The 16,680-nt window shown below is 27.2% G+C and overlaps 2 protein-coding genes across 4 annotated transcripts; one reads left to right on the forward strand and one right to left on the reverse strand.

Moving 5' to 3' along the window:
* Positions 1-1,521: 1,521 nt before the first annotated feature.
* LOC112679797 (gustatory and odorant receptor 63a-like) lies at positions 1,522-6,962 on the forward strand. Its single transcript, XM_025549720.1, has 7 exons — positions 1,522-1,577; positions 1,719-1,996; positions 2,438-2,692; positions 4,034-4,342; positions 6,555-6,626; positions 6,736-6,825; positions 6,900-6,962. Exons 1-7 carry the CDS (start codon positions 1,571-1,573, stop codon positions 6,960-6,962), a joined length of 1,074 nt encoding a protein of 357 aa, XP_025405505.1. The 5' UTR covers positions 1,522-1,570.
* Positions 6,466-12,591, reverse strand: LOC112679796 (methylcrotonoyl-CoA carboxylase beta chain, mitochondrial). 3 transcript variants are annotated; one of them, XR_003148250.1, is made up of 12 exons: positions 9,696-9,978; positions 9,180-9,430; positions 8,866-9,106; positions 8,618-8,796; positions 8,223-8,427; positions 8,010-8,159; positions 7,808-7,874; positions 7,569-7,725; positions 7,325-7,439; positions 7,174-7,259; positions 6,773-7,092; positions 6,466-6,662 (listed from the first exon to the last, which is right to left on the reverse strand). XR_003148250.1 is itself a non-coding variant. In XM_025549719.1 (12 exons), the coding sequence occupies exons 2-12, from the start codon at positions 9,825-9,827 to the stop codon at positions 6,975-6,977; spliced, it is 1,701 nt and encodes a 566-aa protein (XP_025405504.1). In that variant the 5' UTR covers positions 9,828-9,865; positions 12,510-12,591; the 3' UTR covers positions 6,628-6,974. The 3 variants fall into 3 exon arrangements, 2 of the variants coding, with proteins under 2 accessions (XP_025405504.1, XP_025405503.1); XM_025549719.1 differs by adding an exon at positions 12,510-12,591 and having other exon boundaries at positions 6,628-7,092; positions 9,696-9,865; XM_025549718.1 differs by having other exon boundaries at positions 6,628-7,092.
* Between the last annotated feature and the right edge of the window lie 4,089 nt (positions 12,592-16,680).

Genomic DNA, 16,680 nt, shown 5'->3' on the forward strand with positions numbered 1-16,680 from the left:
AACCCTTGATTATTTATTACGTTTGGTTAGCCTTGTGACTTCTGTATTTTGCAAAACCATCTTTCACATATTGAAAAACACCCGTAATCCTTTAGTCATTCTATTTATAAGAGTTATTCTAATGTTACTTGTAAGGACCTGCATTTATGTATGTCCGTAATAGTATGTAGCATGTATTTTCTTCTGTGAACATAATAACATTTTGAATTCGGCAATTGAAAGAAACTAGATGTACCCTAAGTGGACGTAGACAATGGCCTGTAGAATATGACGTATTATATATATATGGTTTCAACAAGACGAGGCTAGTTTTTAATAGCTCTAGAACCATCAATTACCTAATTTTTATCCGAAATATTAACAGATGTAGACCTATTAAGATTCGGATGAGAACACATTGATAATTATTACATTATACAAATGAGAATCATGATTATTGCAATTTGATAATGTAGATTAGGGTTGCCAGATTTAGGGACACATAAAAATGTTTTTTTTTTTTTTTTTACTGACAAAGAGTAAGGAAAATTCGGAATAATTGTTTACGGTTTATAAATATAAAATTATGAATGTAAATTGCATGTACTTTTTCAAAATATAAATTTAAATTAAAAAACTTTGAAAAAATTATCAACGATTTTGATACTTCTGAATCAAGAAAAAAGTTTTAAATTTTCTAGTTTATTAGTTTTTTCTTTTATATTAATTTAAGTTTCATATATTATAATATATGAAATATATATTTTATGTAATGTATGCATAATATACTATGATTTATATTGTATAGAAATCTTAAAAAGAAACCATAATAGTAATGAAATTTATTTTCTTTTTAGAATGGGCGGCAAAATATGTGTTGCCCCCCTATCATAACCCCTATCTAACCCCCCTATCATACAACCTTAAAATAGCTAAAAGATACATAAAATTTGCTTAATCGCGTTAAATATTATACAAAATATTTAAATTTTGAGTTCACTGCGAATAGTATAAAAGTGTGAGTTCGTGTTCAATTATAGACAGGCGCCAGATACCCATTAATTATTTTTTTACTACCACATTTACAATCGCAGGATTATATACTGATGTATCATTAACCGTTGTTCGTTAATATTAAAATACTATCGGAATAAATAATGAAATAAACTTACTCAGTACAACAGGAAACACGCACATATCTGCAACTGTGCATAATTTAGGTGTTGTTTATAATTTTTACTGTATGCAATGAGATATGTTGGAACGTTTTGATATATAAATTTAAAACCCTTTTATTTTTGTTATTGAATACAAGGAATATACTATAGTTATAAATTATATGTATCTCATTGATGTATTCGGTTTTAATATTATGTATAAACAGTGTATTTCAGATTATTTCTAAAGGCATATAAAAACAAAATACAAAGTATTAAATTAATCTATTTGATCCGTTAAATCAAAGTAAATTTTATTTTTACCTATTATCTATTGGTATATTTGAATAATGGAATTTGATAAAAACTTTGTTTATTTGAAAAAATATAAATACTTGAATTTTTTACTTCGATCGGTGTGTATCATCACACGAATGCCCTGTAAGTAGTCAATAAATATTCAATCTAGTACTACATACCACTGTACCGACTTTACTTACTATGTTATAATAAACACTAAAACCCAACACTGTGATTTGACGTAAAAAAATTAACGTATGAATAATGTAATTTTTTTTTCAGCTCATGAGAAATCTGAATCGATTATTTCAGACAATTATATTACACTGTTAGAATGGACGTATACAGCAGTGTTCTATGTTTTTTCGTGTTTCACTTTGTATGACTTGATCTACGCTAAAAGTTTACTGAAGCCGTTCGTAGATAACTTCACTATGGACAGCATTAACTATGTGTTGATTACGTCGTTGTCTATTGGTATCGTTGTGTTGAATCCCTTGTTGGCCAGCAGAGCACACGAGAATCGAGTAAAATACTATCAACTTTGGAGAGAATACCAGGTGTCTATACACGGAATGATGATAATAAATTAATCTGCATTTAAAATTGGGAAAGCATACATTATTTATTTTAATACAAAGATATTTTTTTTCTTCTACAGGATTTTAAATGCGGGTTCTGAGTAAAATGTTTTAAAAACTTAATAACTTTTAACACTTTTCTTTTTCTCTGTAATATAATTAAAAATCAAAATATTTGATTAGACTATTTTCCTTAACGTCTAAATGTTTGCAATAGGGATAACATTACCCGGTAGGTTCGGGAGAGACAAATATTACAAATACAGGAACCAAAATTTTTTTAAATAATAATATGGTTCGCGTACCAATTATGTATTCTATTATGATGAGCACGCTCGAAATTTACTTGACATACGAAGTAAAACGTAATATTCATGTCCAATGTCGTGATTGACATTTGTTATTATTGTTTGTTTACAGATTAAATACGAGCAGTACACATTTTCGAAATTGAATCTCGGCTCTTCTATTTTTATATTTTCGGTAATTATCTGTGGTATAATCGCAACGACACTGGAGTTGGCTGCAAACTGTTTGTTGACGTCGCAATTTACGTCCGCTTACGTGTATGTCTATTGGCTCATTTATTTTTACACAAACTTTACGACCGTCCTGTGGGTCACGGATTGCCACCTATTGGCCAATGCATCAGAGAATTTGATCAACCGATTACTAGTAAGTCATGTTGATGAGACTGCCTATCTATGTACATGAAAATAAAACCAGAAATTTAACCTTAGACTATCTTTATTACTACACGACACATATATATCATAGTAAAATATATTGTAGATGTATATTAGTGATGAGTAGAGTTGGGATGTTGATAATCTAAAAAACACACAAAAATGCCCTAAAAACTTCAAAAAATTACCTTAAAAATGATCTAAAAAACTAATTAAGTAAGTGAAAAAAATATTTATTTATAATAATAATTTTTATTAGAGATATGGATGTGATAATGTGTGTAATAATACTTTAAAATATGAATCATAAATTATAATATTAATAAACAATAGTATACATTTACATTTTAAGCATTATATAATATTATTATTATTGTTATTAATATTATTAATATTATTGTTATTATTATTATTATATTATTCATACTTGTTTTAAAATCTAAAAATTGAGAAAAACGACCTATATTGTATAAAAACTACAAAACATGACCTAAAAGATGAAAAAATGACTTAAAAATGTTGAAAAATGACGTTAAAAAACAAAAAAATGCCTAAAAATTAAATAATATTATATATGTATTTGTTTTGATGTTTTGTATCAACTGTATTCATTTATTACCTGTATAATATTATAGTTACATTTTCAGCTGCAGTAATTATTTTTAGTTTCCATACTATTATTGAACATTAAAAAGAATACTTCTTTTAAATTATATTTATCATATATGATTTTTATGAAAAATAAATAAAAAATTACCATACATAAAGTATCATAATTTTGACATTTGAGTGCTTAAAAAAAATTCCAATAAAGAAATGTATATTTTTCTACTCTGTTTAGAATCTAATAAGATTTTTCTCCATTTTCATTATCGTTAATGTTAACTAAGGTTAGGTTTGTTGTACATTTTTAATATATATATATATATCACTTATATCTGCACTTAATGTAAATAATTGTTTTTTGTAGTTTAAAAACTGTTTTATTAATTGAAGTTAAGTTAACGATATTTTTAACTTAATTGTTAACTCAATTGAACATAAACTCAATTAAATTAATTTAACTGAGTTAAAAAATATCATTAACTTGCCCAGCCTTAAAAATTACATAAAAAACTATTTAATTATTTTTAATTTTAATTTAATTTTTTATTATTTTATTATAAAATAATAAACGTAATGTAAGAAAACCACTTTGATTTTTCCTAGGTTGAATTAGTTCTTGTTACATTACTCCTATAAAATACATTTATATAAGTTTAATACATTATACGTATATATCACTGAAATTTTATTCTTAAAATTTAAGTGTTATGTTTATTAAAAACAGATGATGGCTATGAAAACTTCTTCGGACAAAATCGACGATACTTTAGAACCACGTGTATTCGGTCGTTACGTTGAACTGTGGAGAAAACTTTCAAATATGACCGGGAGACTGATTGAGACCGGACGTGGTCTGTACGATCTAAATTTTTTCATACAGTCTGTAATCGTCATACAAGCGTTTTACGGAATCGCTGGCTTGTATATAGGACAGCACCAATCGATCCATTACAATATATATTATCCGACCGCAATATGGTCCATTTTGAATTTGATCGTTCTCTGCGAGGCGGCGTATTCAGTCACTTCTCAGGTATAGTGGAGTGGTAAAGGGGGTCTAGAAGAGCGGCAGCTCTTACAAAACTTGAAGTGAGTGTGTACAGGGTCGTTCCGAAGGGGGGTCTTGGTGGGGTGTCTCACCCCCCCAACGAAAACACCAGTCGGCAGTCGGACTTGTTTTATTATAGCCTAGAAGAACCTAATTTTACTTACGGAAAACAAATATTATATATTTCGTAATACAGTGTATACATGAATAAAATTTATATAATTACTTATTATTTAATATAAAATATTATTATTATATATATATATAATTATATATAATTATATTATTATATTATTTTATATTATTATGTATATATATATAATTAAACTGACAATTTTAAGAACGTACGACACTGACACATTAAAAAGTAAAAATACGACTACATATAGTTAATTATATTACATAAATTGAGTAAAAAAATTGTGGTCGGAATTTTTCATATTATTTATCCCCCCCTTTATTTTCATCTTCGGGACGGCCTCGAGTGTGTATTATACTTAAAATATTTTTCATACACAATACATAAAATTAGATACTAGAATTAATGAAATAGGTACTAAAGTACCTATAAGTGATGGGAAAAATCCGGATTAACTGAAATCCGAAAATCAGTATTCACGAAATTCGAAATCTGAAATTCGGATTCGGAGAAAAATCTTGTTTTAGATTTGAAACATTGAATTAGTATTATTTTACATATTAATTCTATTAATTTTTTTGATAGGTAACTAAATATTTTTTTGTAATTAATTAATATAATTAATACATTTATACGATAAAAAATACAACAACAAAATTTATCAACATTGTAATATATACATTTTACGGTCTAAACTCAATTTATGTATGAAATGAGTAACAATATTTATATTAAGTATCAGAATAATTTATCCAAAAATATACAGTAAATAATACTTTAATTTATTTTATATAACTAGCAGTAAAATAAACAGTACAAAATAAATACTCTATTACAAGCTATATATTGTATTGATGCTACTTTTATACAAAATAATAATAAGACACATGATAATTAAAAAGTAGGTATGTTGTGAATACCTTTAAAATCGGTACATTATCAGTGTATCTATATCACAATCACAAATCATTATATAATTTTTGTGTGCTATACTGCTATAATTATTACGTGTTATTCATTTTCTTAACTCTAAAAGCATAATAATTAATAATATGGTAAGAATGTACTTGAATAATTATTACCTAGTATTTTCATAAAACGTATATCATATAATCAAAAACTTGATAAAGTTGGTAATTTTTCAATATCCTTAACAGTTTTCTTAATACAAAAGAAAATATTGTTATATATATTATAAAATGCATAATTTTATGCATAGGTGAAACTACGGGCCATGTTACCAACTATGGCCAACTATAGGTCATGGCCTGACCTAATACTAACTAAAAATATGTATATACTATATATTTTAATAATTATTTAGGCATTATAAATATTATATTTATACATGTAAACGTATACATTTATACGTTTCATATAATATTATAATATACAATTAGTACAAATAAAGATTATAATATAACATAATAAGTCTATTCTATGTATTCGAATAATCGATTTTATTAGTTATTGTTTAATTTAGACATTTGACATTTATTTTTATAATTATATTATAGAAAATAATAGTTAATTTTACGTAATAATACTTTTTACATTTTTCATTTGGCCTGACCTGATAAAAGTGTCGAGTTTCACCTATGATTTTATGTTTATCACTATTATTAATATTGGATCAAGACTACTTTATTCACGTATACGAAGTTGGCCCCTCACTTTGTCCTATCAGTTTCAAACTAATTCCAAATAATTGTAAGATATTTGTAAATAATTGTAAATGCAATTCTGGAATTTGTAAATCCCCAAGAAAGTCACAAAATCAAAATCAAAATGGAGAGGGCCAACTTCACGCAACCCTTCACTTCATATTATCGATTTCAAACTAATTCCAAATAATTGTAAATTAATTGTAAACGTATTTACGTATCTATACATTATTTTTTCGTAATTATACTACCTTTTATTAACAACGGAGACTTTAATGTAACACTTTCTATAAACGCATACTGTATCAGTGCACATTGGACTTGTTATGTTTATTACATATATTTTAAAACAATACAATGTATATTATAACCACTGAGTTATCTCTTAATATAGGTAGGATTTAAAACCATGGTAGCGATACAGTCGATGGCTTGCAGTAAGTTCAGTTTAGAAACTCAAGAGCAGGTAATTTTAAACAGGAATTTAATGATTACTTCGTATCTACAACGTTACAAGCAAATATTACTAATAATACTAATACATCATATATAATTACTATAAATGAATCAATTAGATTTTCATGGCTTTGAAAACAATCCAGTCCGACTCACCCGAAATAACTGTAGGTGGTTATTTTACTTTGGACCGTGTTTACTTAATAACCGTAAGTAAATAACAATATAATATAATTCGAAAAAAACTTGAGGCCATGCCTTGAATACAGTGATTTGTTTACAGTATCTCGGAGTGGCCATATCGTACATAATTGTTCTAGTACAATTTAAAATTGGAACATTGTAATCAACTAACTATCTACATTCTAAAAATTCCATATTTGGTCTGCTGCACGGGTGCATTGTGGATGGCAGACAAACTCAACGCCAAAACTTGTCTCGTTTGAACTGGATCAATAATTCCATCATCCCAACACCTATAGTTATCGACTTTGTTATAATTCATCAAAATCAAAAAATTTGAATCGTAATTGTCCTTGTCACAGTTACATTCTTACCTTGCACTTGAATAAAAAGGATTTCCTTCGTTTTCAAACTGTCTTATCACCGGATCTTTTAACATTTTTTCTTCTTCTTTGGACAACTAAAAAAATTACAACAAACGTGATTAAAAAACCTCACAATTAAAATACTATTATTAAATGTCACCTGTTTTCCTTCTCTAATCTTCTTTTCGCTTTGAATTTGAGCAAGAACTCCTGCTGCTTGTTCACCACCCATTATACTGATTCGAGAATTAGGCCACATATACATAAATCTGGGTCTTTTTATATATTATAAACATAACATAAACATTAAAAAACATTACTATATATAGTCTCTATTTTAATCAAATTTTTCAAATTATTTTTACATGTATACAATTTTAATTCCAATATTATATATTACTTACCCATACGCTCGACCACACATTCCATAATTTCCAGCTCCATAAGAACCACCGATCACAACAGTAATTTTAGGGACAGAGGCACAGGATACAGCTGTTACCATTTTAGCACCATTTTTAGCAATACCACCAGCCTCGGCATCTTTTCCAACCATAAATCCTTATATATAATTGATAATTATTAATTATGGATTTCATATAATAAGAATTTAATTTATACGTTGCCAAGAAAATAACTATACCAGTTATGTTTTGAAAAAATAAAAGCGGAATATTTCGTTGACAACATAATTCAATGAAATGTGTCCCCTACATAACCATTTAAAAGAGTATATTGTTAAATAATCTCGAAGCAAAAGACAATTTAAATATATTATAAAAACTTTTAATTCAAGATAGAATATCAATTTAAATGAGACATATCTAAATATGTGATGTGTATACCTTTAACGCCGACTCAGAAAATAGCACACCATTATTACCAATAATACCGATAGGATAACCACAGATTTTAGCAAATCCAGTTACCAGTGTTTCTCCGTAATTTTTTTTAAACTCAGAAAATACAGATCCATCTACTATTCTTGCAATAACCTAAATGTATTATGGCATCATAAAATAATCCTCAAAATTGAATCAAAGAATAAAAATAGATACCTCTCTGACATCGTAATTTTTTTTTAAATTATCTCCAACAATGCCATATAATTCTTTGGCAGGATATAACGGTAGCTCAGGCTCATCAGTACTACTATTTAAACCTTGTTTGTTATTGTTATTATTCAAATTTTCAATGATGTTTTTAGTTATATGTAATGCGTGGTAATCATCATTGGCGTAATGATCAGAAACTCCAGACACTCTAAATAAAAAAAAAATTTTAACGTGTGAAAACAATTTGGTACATACGAATTTTTAACGGGAAATTAAATAAAATCCAGACAAATAATTAACTTAGGGGAAAAGACCACTATTAAGTTAGTAAGCCACGCATATCTAACGTCTCATCATTTAAAATTATATTGTATTCAACATAAAAATATAAATCTTACGAGCAGTGAAGTTTCGCACCACCTAAATCCTCGGCAGACACAACTTCTCCTGTCGCAGCCTTTACTAACGGAGGACCAGCAAGAAAAATTGTTCCGGTATTTCTCACAATTACACTCTCATCAGCCATGGCAGGTAAGTAAGCAGCGCCTGCCGTACAGCTCCCCATCACTACGGCTATCTGAAACATTGATGTGATTTAAACTCTTTAAGTAAAAATGTATAAATTAGATAATTTTAACTTTCTTACTTGAGTAATATTTTTTGAAGACATAATAGCTTCATTGAAAAATATTCTCCCAAAATGTTCTCTGTCGGGAAAAATTTCTGCCTGTTTTTTCAAATAACCACCGCCAGAGTCGACCAAATAAACGCATGGTAAATTATTCTCACTGGCTATTTCCTGTGCCCTTAAATGTTTTTTTACCGTGATAGGAAAGTAAGAACCTCCTTTCACTGTAGCATCATTCGCAATAATCATACATTCCTTCCTATTAGCAAGCAAAAACAATTATTAAGTCGTTAACTTTTAATTGATAAATGAATGTTTAATAAAAGTTGTACCCAGAAATACGTCCTATACCGGTAATAATTCCACCGCACGGAACAGATTCTTTGTACAAATTATGTCCAGCTAATTGAGATAATTCTAAAAATGGTGAACCCGTATCCAAAAGATAATCTATACGATCACGTACTAGTAATTTTCCTTTGGACGTATGTCTCGACTTATCTTTTGAATCACCGCCAGCAATCGAATTGCTTACGGCTTTTTTTAAATTATACACCAACATTTCCATTGCTGTTAAGTTTTCCTGCATTTAAAAAGTCGAAATCGAAATTAATAATTTCAAATATTTTCAATCAGCACTTCATTTTATATTTAAGAATTTCCATGTAAGTATTACATAAAGTAATATATATATTCTTAATCATTGAATCTTGTTTAATTATTTTTCTTAAATGTTGAATATGATAAATTAAATTTTTTAAAGTTTAAAAATTTAACGCTTGTTAACTCAAATACTATACAGTCACAAATTAAGAAATTCACAACAAATGCATAAATAAATTATTAACCTGATATTCTTTTGAATTGACATCAATGTTTGATTTCAATACGGATACGTTTGAAGCACCCGAGAAGTATATAGAACATTGACAACTTCGGAAAATTATACACCTCCGCAATATTTTAATACTGTTCAACATCTTTATAAAACCACTCTTCCAAAAAGTTTTTATTAAATCTATAACAATTATTAAATTAACACGTAGTATATTTGGTTTATAGTTTTAATAAGTTTATTAAAAATATGTAAGATTTTGTCCCAGCAACACATATTTAACAACTACAACACTACAATTAAGACAAATCAGAACAAACTCTGATGTTGTATTGAGCAAAGTGCATATCATTAGATAAGATTAGTCTTAAGAGTTCAAAAGATTAACACTGTACCCAATATAATTTTAATTATATTATTATAAAATATAGAATATAGAATAATAAGTATGGGTAATATTCAGGCATACACAACTTCCTAACATAAATTGTTTTTAAAATTATAAAATAAATAATCTAACTATTAAAATGCTTAATAGTAAAAAATGGTTGTCAAATTTATTATTATATTTTTATATATAATACGGATTCAGGGTGGGCGTTCCCCCACTTCGCCACCCCTTAATACGCTCCTGACATCAACCGAGGTTAATGGGACATATTCATACCACATATATCAGATGGTGTTAGTTCAATATTATCTAAAGTATTGCCATTTTTATTCATAAATATATCTCTAATAGTTTCGATTGTTTTTAAACCAATGTTATTACCGAAGTACGTAGTTTAATTTATTTTTTATTATACGTTTTGAACGTGTTCCGGGAGAGCGTGGGCTATTAAAATAATATCAACAGAAAGGGAGGTGATGTATTAAATCGTGTGAAAATATCTAAGGGAACACTTTGCCCGATTTCGAGACATAAATTTTGAAAGGGAGCATCACGCGAGCGCGTACGGCAATACGGACTACCGCGTTAAATTTCATAAAAAAAAAAAATAGAATACCTCCCTTTCCGTTGATATTATTTTGAGAGCCTGCGCTCTCCCGGAACACGTTTCCAAAACGTGTTTCGAAAATGTTCGTTTTGGCGGCAATCTATATTGCAGCATGCGCACGCGCGGTGCTCACTTTTAAAATTTTTATCTCGAAATTAGGCAAAGTGTTCCCTTAGATATTTTCACACTATTTGTTTTTCACATAGATTTTGCAGTAAAACTGATTTTCGTTGGACTTATCCACTTATTTTGACTGATTTTTATTTATTTATTTTTTTTCTATCGTTATTGGTATACGGTCCTTTAAAGTTTTTGTTTTTATACGTGTTGTTGTGGCTCCACTGTTACCACAGTAATTATTGTACGCAATTGACAAATTATGGTGCTAGGGTATTTCTACATTTAAAGGTACTTGGGAGACACTGGGCTTTTTATCTATTACTACTGGATTGTTGCTAACGTAACCATCGTTAGGTATTGTTATGTTTTGAATTAAAATAAAATACATTTACATTCTAATTAATTGTCACTTATTGGTTATATACACGTTTTATATAAATTTTTTTTTATGACTAAAAGTTGAAAAATAGTCCTCATGTAAGTACCACCTTATACTTAAAACGTTTATAAAAATAATTTTACTTAAAGTACCTATTATATTACATAAACTATGTTTAAACAAGTTTTCACAATAATCTAATCGCACAGTTTATACTATTCAACTATTTAAAAATTAAAATGCATCCACGACTGATTATTTGTCATTAAATCGTATTGAAAATATAAATTAAGTTTCTGTGTAACTTAATAAATAGTTTAATAAAACTAGTATAAATATTTTCAAAAAAACAATACCTAGTCGAGAATACGGTGGCGGTTTTTTGGTTTTTTTTCTGTGTGGGGTCCCTTAACATTATCTTTTAATATATACAAATAATGTTTAACCCATTAATAATATAAAAAATTACTTTGGTATGTAACTGGTAGCAAAATACAAGAATATTTTGATAAAAAAAAATGTACTTTACTATATTTATTAATTGTCGGCGAAAGATGACCAAAAGTTTTAAAATCGCTGACTGGCCTGATGTGAAAATAATTAATATTAAAAAACATTCAAAATTACATTCACAATACAAAATAATTTACTTTGAATAAAATTAAAATTAACTACATATTATTATGAGTCAAATAATATGGATAAACACTTTGTAAATTAAAAAGCAATCGTAAACATCACAATTTCAGATAAATATAAATACCTAAATAGCAGTAGCAAACATTCAAATAAACAGAATAATAATGATGAAATCATCAGAATTATGTTTAAACATTGATTATAGATTATTCTTTGATCAATGGTATAAGTAACCGTGTATACCCGCATATAAATAGCTACTTAACTACCCGAACGCCATGAACGAAAAATGTATCACAGCCTAAACTTGGGATCTTAGGGGGGGAATCCAGACCCCTTAGACCCCCTCCGTAAAACCGCCACTGCGTGAATATTGAGTTAATAATATCATATATTATCAATATATTAAAAATGCCTTAGGACATTAAATTGAAATTTACTATAGTTTAATTTAATAAAAAAAAGTATAATCATGTTCTCTAGTCCCCGTTTTGGTATTATTATTATAGTATGATATTATATCTCAGAATATATAAATAACTTTTTTAATTGATTATATTCTTTAAATATTTCGTTTTTAAATAAAGTAAAAAGTTAACCCAAATATACCATATTATCGTTGTCGGCAGTACTATTTTTATGTATTTATTCTTGATCATTAAATTTATAATTTATTAGAATTTGTACTTACTGTATTAGTTGTTACCAATATATTTATATAGCAGTATTCTTTTTGTTATCCGTGTGAATAATATCAGCATATTTTTTTCCCAAATTCATTCTTTGATAACGTATGTTGCTTATCAAAGTTATCATTTTTTAAATATTGTCTTGTCAGTTTGATTCTAAAATGTTTAACTTTTCAATTTTCGTATAATGTGCGTGACTAAAATTTCAGTTGAAATAAATAAATACTATCCTGAACTGTAACCCATTGTTGTGAACCTGGTTGAATGTTCCCTGTGGTATTCTTTTTAATAGTACTCATTTAAGTTAGGTTTATATAATAAGAAAGAATTACAAACACTAATACTGAAATGAACATATATATTTTATGTTAAACGGAAAAAAAGTCCCCGGTAAAAAGGTTCTTCGGAAAAAAAATCTCTCGTTACAGTATAAATAAAACGATATTTCCATTATACCTTCTTGTTATTTTATTTATAAAATAAATTGGTTGACAAATCTTATCTGTAAAAAGTACATGACAATTAATTGACATAATCTATAGTTTGACAGTTACACACATTACCATATATAGGTACCTATATATTTATTATAATACATATTTTACATAGCTTTTGTATCTGAATGAATAAATATATTTTTTAAATAATATTATTTATGATGTTTAAGATATTATATTATATGTTATTGTATATTTTATTCTGTTAGTGCATAAAAAACTAAATTTAAATCAAATATTAATTTGGAGACTTTTTTTCCTAATATCATATTTTATTAAGTTTATAACAATAAGATTTTTATAGAGTTATCTACAAATTGGTTATTAGATTCTATACTTGTGAGTCCTAATCAAAGAGTTTTTTATAATGGTTCCCGAGTGTGGTTTTTTACTAAATTATACCAGGATGTGTGTAAGAGTGGTCGATTATGACCTCGATTAGAAATCTCACTCGTTCTTAAGTAGTAGTTTCTAATCGGCACACCACTCATCGTAATTACTTATTGTCGTAGTAATACATAACACGTTTACAACACCTCCCCCACAAAATTAGGGTCTATTCATAAATCCGCCATATCCGAATATAATTTTACATAATCAATAAAAAAAACATAGGTACAAAATTCAAAGCCTAAAATATAAAATATAAAAAAATTTTAAATATAAAACACATATATTTGTTCTTTTTTTTTTTATTATAAAAATATTGTGTTTATAACACATCTCTGCCTCCGAAGAGTTCCAAGGTACTATTACACTGTGCCTCAGAATTTACAATGTCTATTAATTCGTGTTTTTATTATTTTTACTCCTACGTACGTTAAGGTTACAACCATTAGTACTGTGAATAAATACGTATACAAATCTCTTTTAGTCTCCAATGTATTTCTATTACTTTCCTCCTCTATCATTTGGTTTAGTTCATTTGTTGATTTAGAATAATTTCCCATGTCGTTTAATTTTATAATGAGTTTATTGTGAGTTATTACGTATTTTATTTATTTTTTTATAAAATTTGGGATTGTAAGATTTGTTACTAATTCCGTTTCTGGAATAAAATCTATATCGTTGGAAGTGTTTAAATGCTTGTTGAGTATTAGTACCATCAGTAGTGTGTAGGCTCTACATATTTCGACTAATGTCCCTATTCCCGTTAGTTGAGTGTTTATAATTTGGTCCTTATCATTACAAGATATGGCCAGGTTTTCCATAACCTTTATTATAAATATCCATGTATTATGATATACACTTCGTGTTATATCTAAATATCGAATTGAACATGTGGCTGGCATACAAGTTGATTTATGAATAACTCTATTTCACAGGGAACCTCGGTGGTTTCTAGCCTTAGTGGTTGAGTTTCGAGGCACAAAGTTCCCGTTGCCAATTCCTTACATGCTGATATTTGATGAGACGATAGTGTTAAATAATACTAACGGATTTTAGAAATGGTCATGTTCGGGTACTATGTACATAAAATGGTCATTTTTTCTAACAGGTATAACATGATATAATGTTAATTCCATAGAATTTATCAATGGAATTATTATCTCAAATATTATGGTCCCTTTTAATATACTATATTTAATTTGGACATTTTACTTAATTCATAATGCGATATGTAATTTAGATTGAACGGTAATTTTTACTCCCAAGTTAAATTTAAAAATATATCTTTTAACTGCTTACGTAGATCAGTTAGTGAATTACACTTGCATGTATAATTTCCCCTTCAGCGGCCTTTATTATATCACATACCGTATCTGTCTCAAATATTTACTGTTGAAATAATAACGTTAACAATGTTATTTGATTGTTTATATTAGCCATTGCTTCGGCTATATCGTAATCTATTAAGGTTTCACTAACATGGACTGCTAATTGCTCATATATATGGTTTTTAATGTGTTTATTTGTTCCTGCATTTTACCAGCTTCCCTAAAGGTATTTTCAGTTGCCTTTAATATACTAGTTTATTTTTTCATTATTTTGAGTATGTTAGTGTTACTAGTCTGTAGTTCTTCAATTTGTTTATCTTATAATTCTGCATCAGTATTATCCAATGTACTACATAATGTTTTCTGTACGTTTCCTACTATATTAATGAAATCCCTTTTTACCCTTGGATTTATTCCGGAAGAACCTTGTTTCCAATGAAATGAATGAAAATTTAATATTTAAAAGTATAAAAATGTTGATTCAATCAGTACAGCAAGTTTGACTTCATCACAACAATTTATTTTTAGTAGATTTATGGTATTCATATTTTACTAATATGTATGAAATAGTATAAGTTACCATGTAAAAGCCTAATAAATGTACTTGTATTCACAGCAGTGTTGTTTTTATTGCATAGTATTTTTCAATATTTTACTTCAATAAGAACTATTATGAATGAGGAATATGTTTTAATACTTTAAATAAACATACATTTTTTTTTTTTATATTGTTTTGATTTCATTCATCATAATAAATTAGTGTTTTCAGTTAACTTTTCATTTACCATTTCAACTTGAAAAACATTATTTAGTTATAAGAATGAATGATGTTTGTCATGTTGAAATGGTAAATGGAAAGTTTACTGAAAGCATATGTAATAATAATTATTTCTATAGATTTTAAAAATAAAATGTACTTATTAAAATAAATCAAGTATATTTTAATTTATGAATACCATTATTTGCTTTAGTTCTTATTTTGACCTAAATGTAAAATGTACCTCTCGGAGAAAATTATTGTTATTACTTAGGAAATAAAAATATTTTTCCATTACCCATATTTTGTTTGATTTAATTATACATCTCAGCTATGTCAAGAATTATTGGATTTTATATGCAACAGCCCGCATAACTTTGTATCCAACGAAAAAAACCAAATATAATTTTAACATTATTTAAAAATCAATGTATACTATGCACTGACAAAATTCCTGGCAGCGTCTGTGCCCCTGTTTATTTTTTAAATGGTCGTTGAAACCTGAAATAGAAAAAAACCATTGCCTTGCAAATTTGACAGAAAAATATTACGAACTAAACTTAAAACACCATAGTGAATTTTTAATTCGAATTAAAAAAAAAAAATATTGATATCCTCATCATAATGGCATTTTTCAGTTATAAAATTATACAATTATAATTCAATTTAAATGGCATGGGCTAAGACGTCATCATGGAGTCTATAAAAACGTGTTACTGCTAAGAGCCATTTGTGAACAGAGTTGTTGATTCTTGAAACACTGATCAGACTCTTACACTTAGTTTTAGAGAATGGACAAGCTTATGAACAACACATCTCTATAAATCATAATTTTTAAAAACCACGCACATTTCAAAATTTCATATGGCTTTAATCTTTACTTGTAATTGTGAAATTGTCATTTCCAGTACACTAAATATGTGGTTGTGAATTTTATATATTTAATCTACTTTGATACTTAAAGGTCCTAACTCTTACACATAATGCTGGTAATTATAAAATATTTTTGGTAAAGTTGAGTATAAAAAATGCAATATATTCTATAAATGTGTACAATTTTAATAATATAGTTTTTATTCTACTAAATAAAAATTATATTTATTTGTATTTGACATTTGTTTTTAAATATTCATTATTTGCTACTTTTCTTAAATTTCTAATAACTCACCCCATGTGTTAAAAAAAAAAAAAAAAATAAACA

This window comes from Sipha flava, unplaced genomic scaffold (genome assembly GCF_003268045.1).
Source record: "Sipha flava isolate LNK unplaced genomic scaffold, YSA_version1 168_pilon_pilon, whole genome shotgun sequence".
Taxonomy (NCBI): domain Eukaryota; kingdom Metazoa; phylum Arthropoda; class Insecta; order Hemiptera; family Aphididae; genus Sipha; species Sipha flava.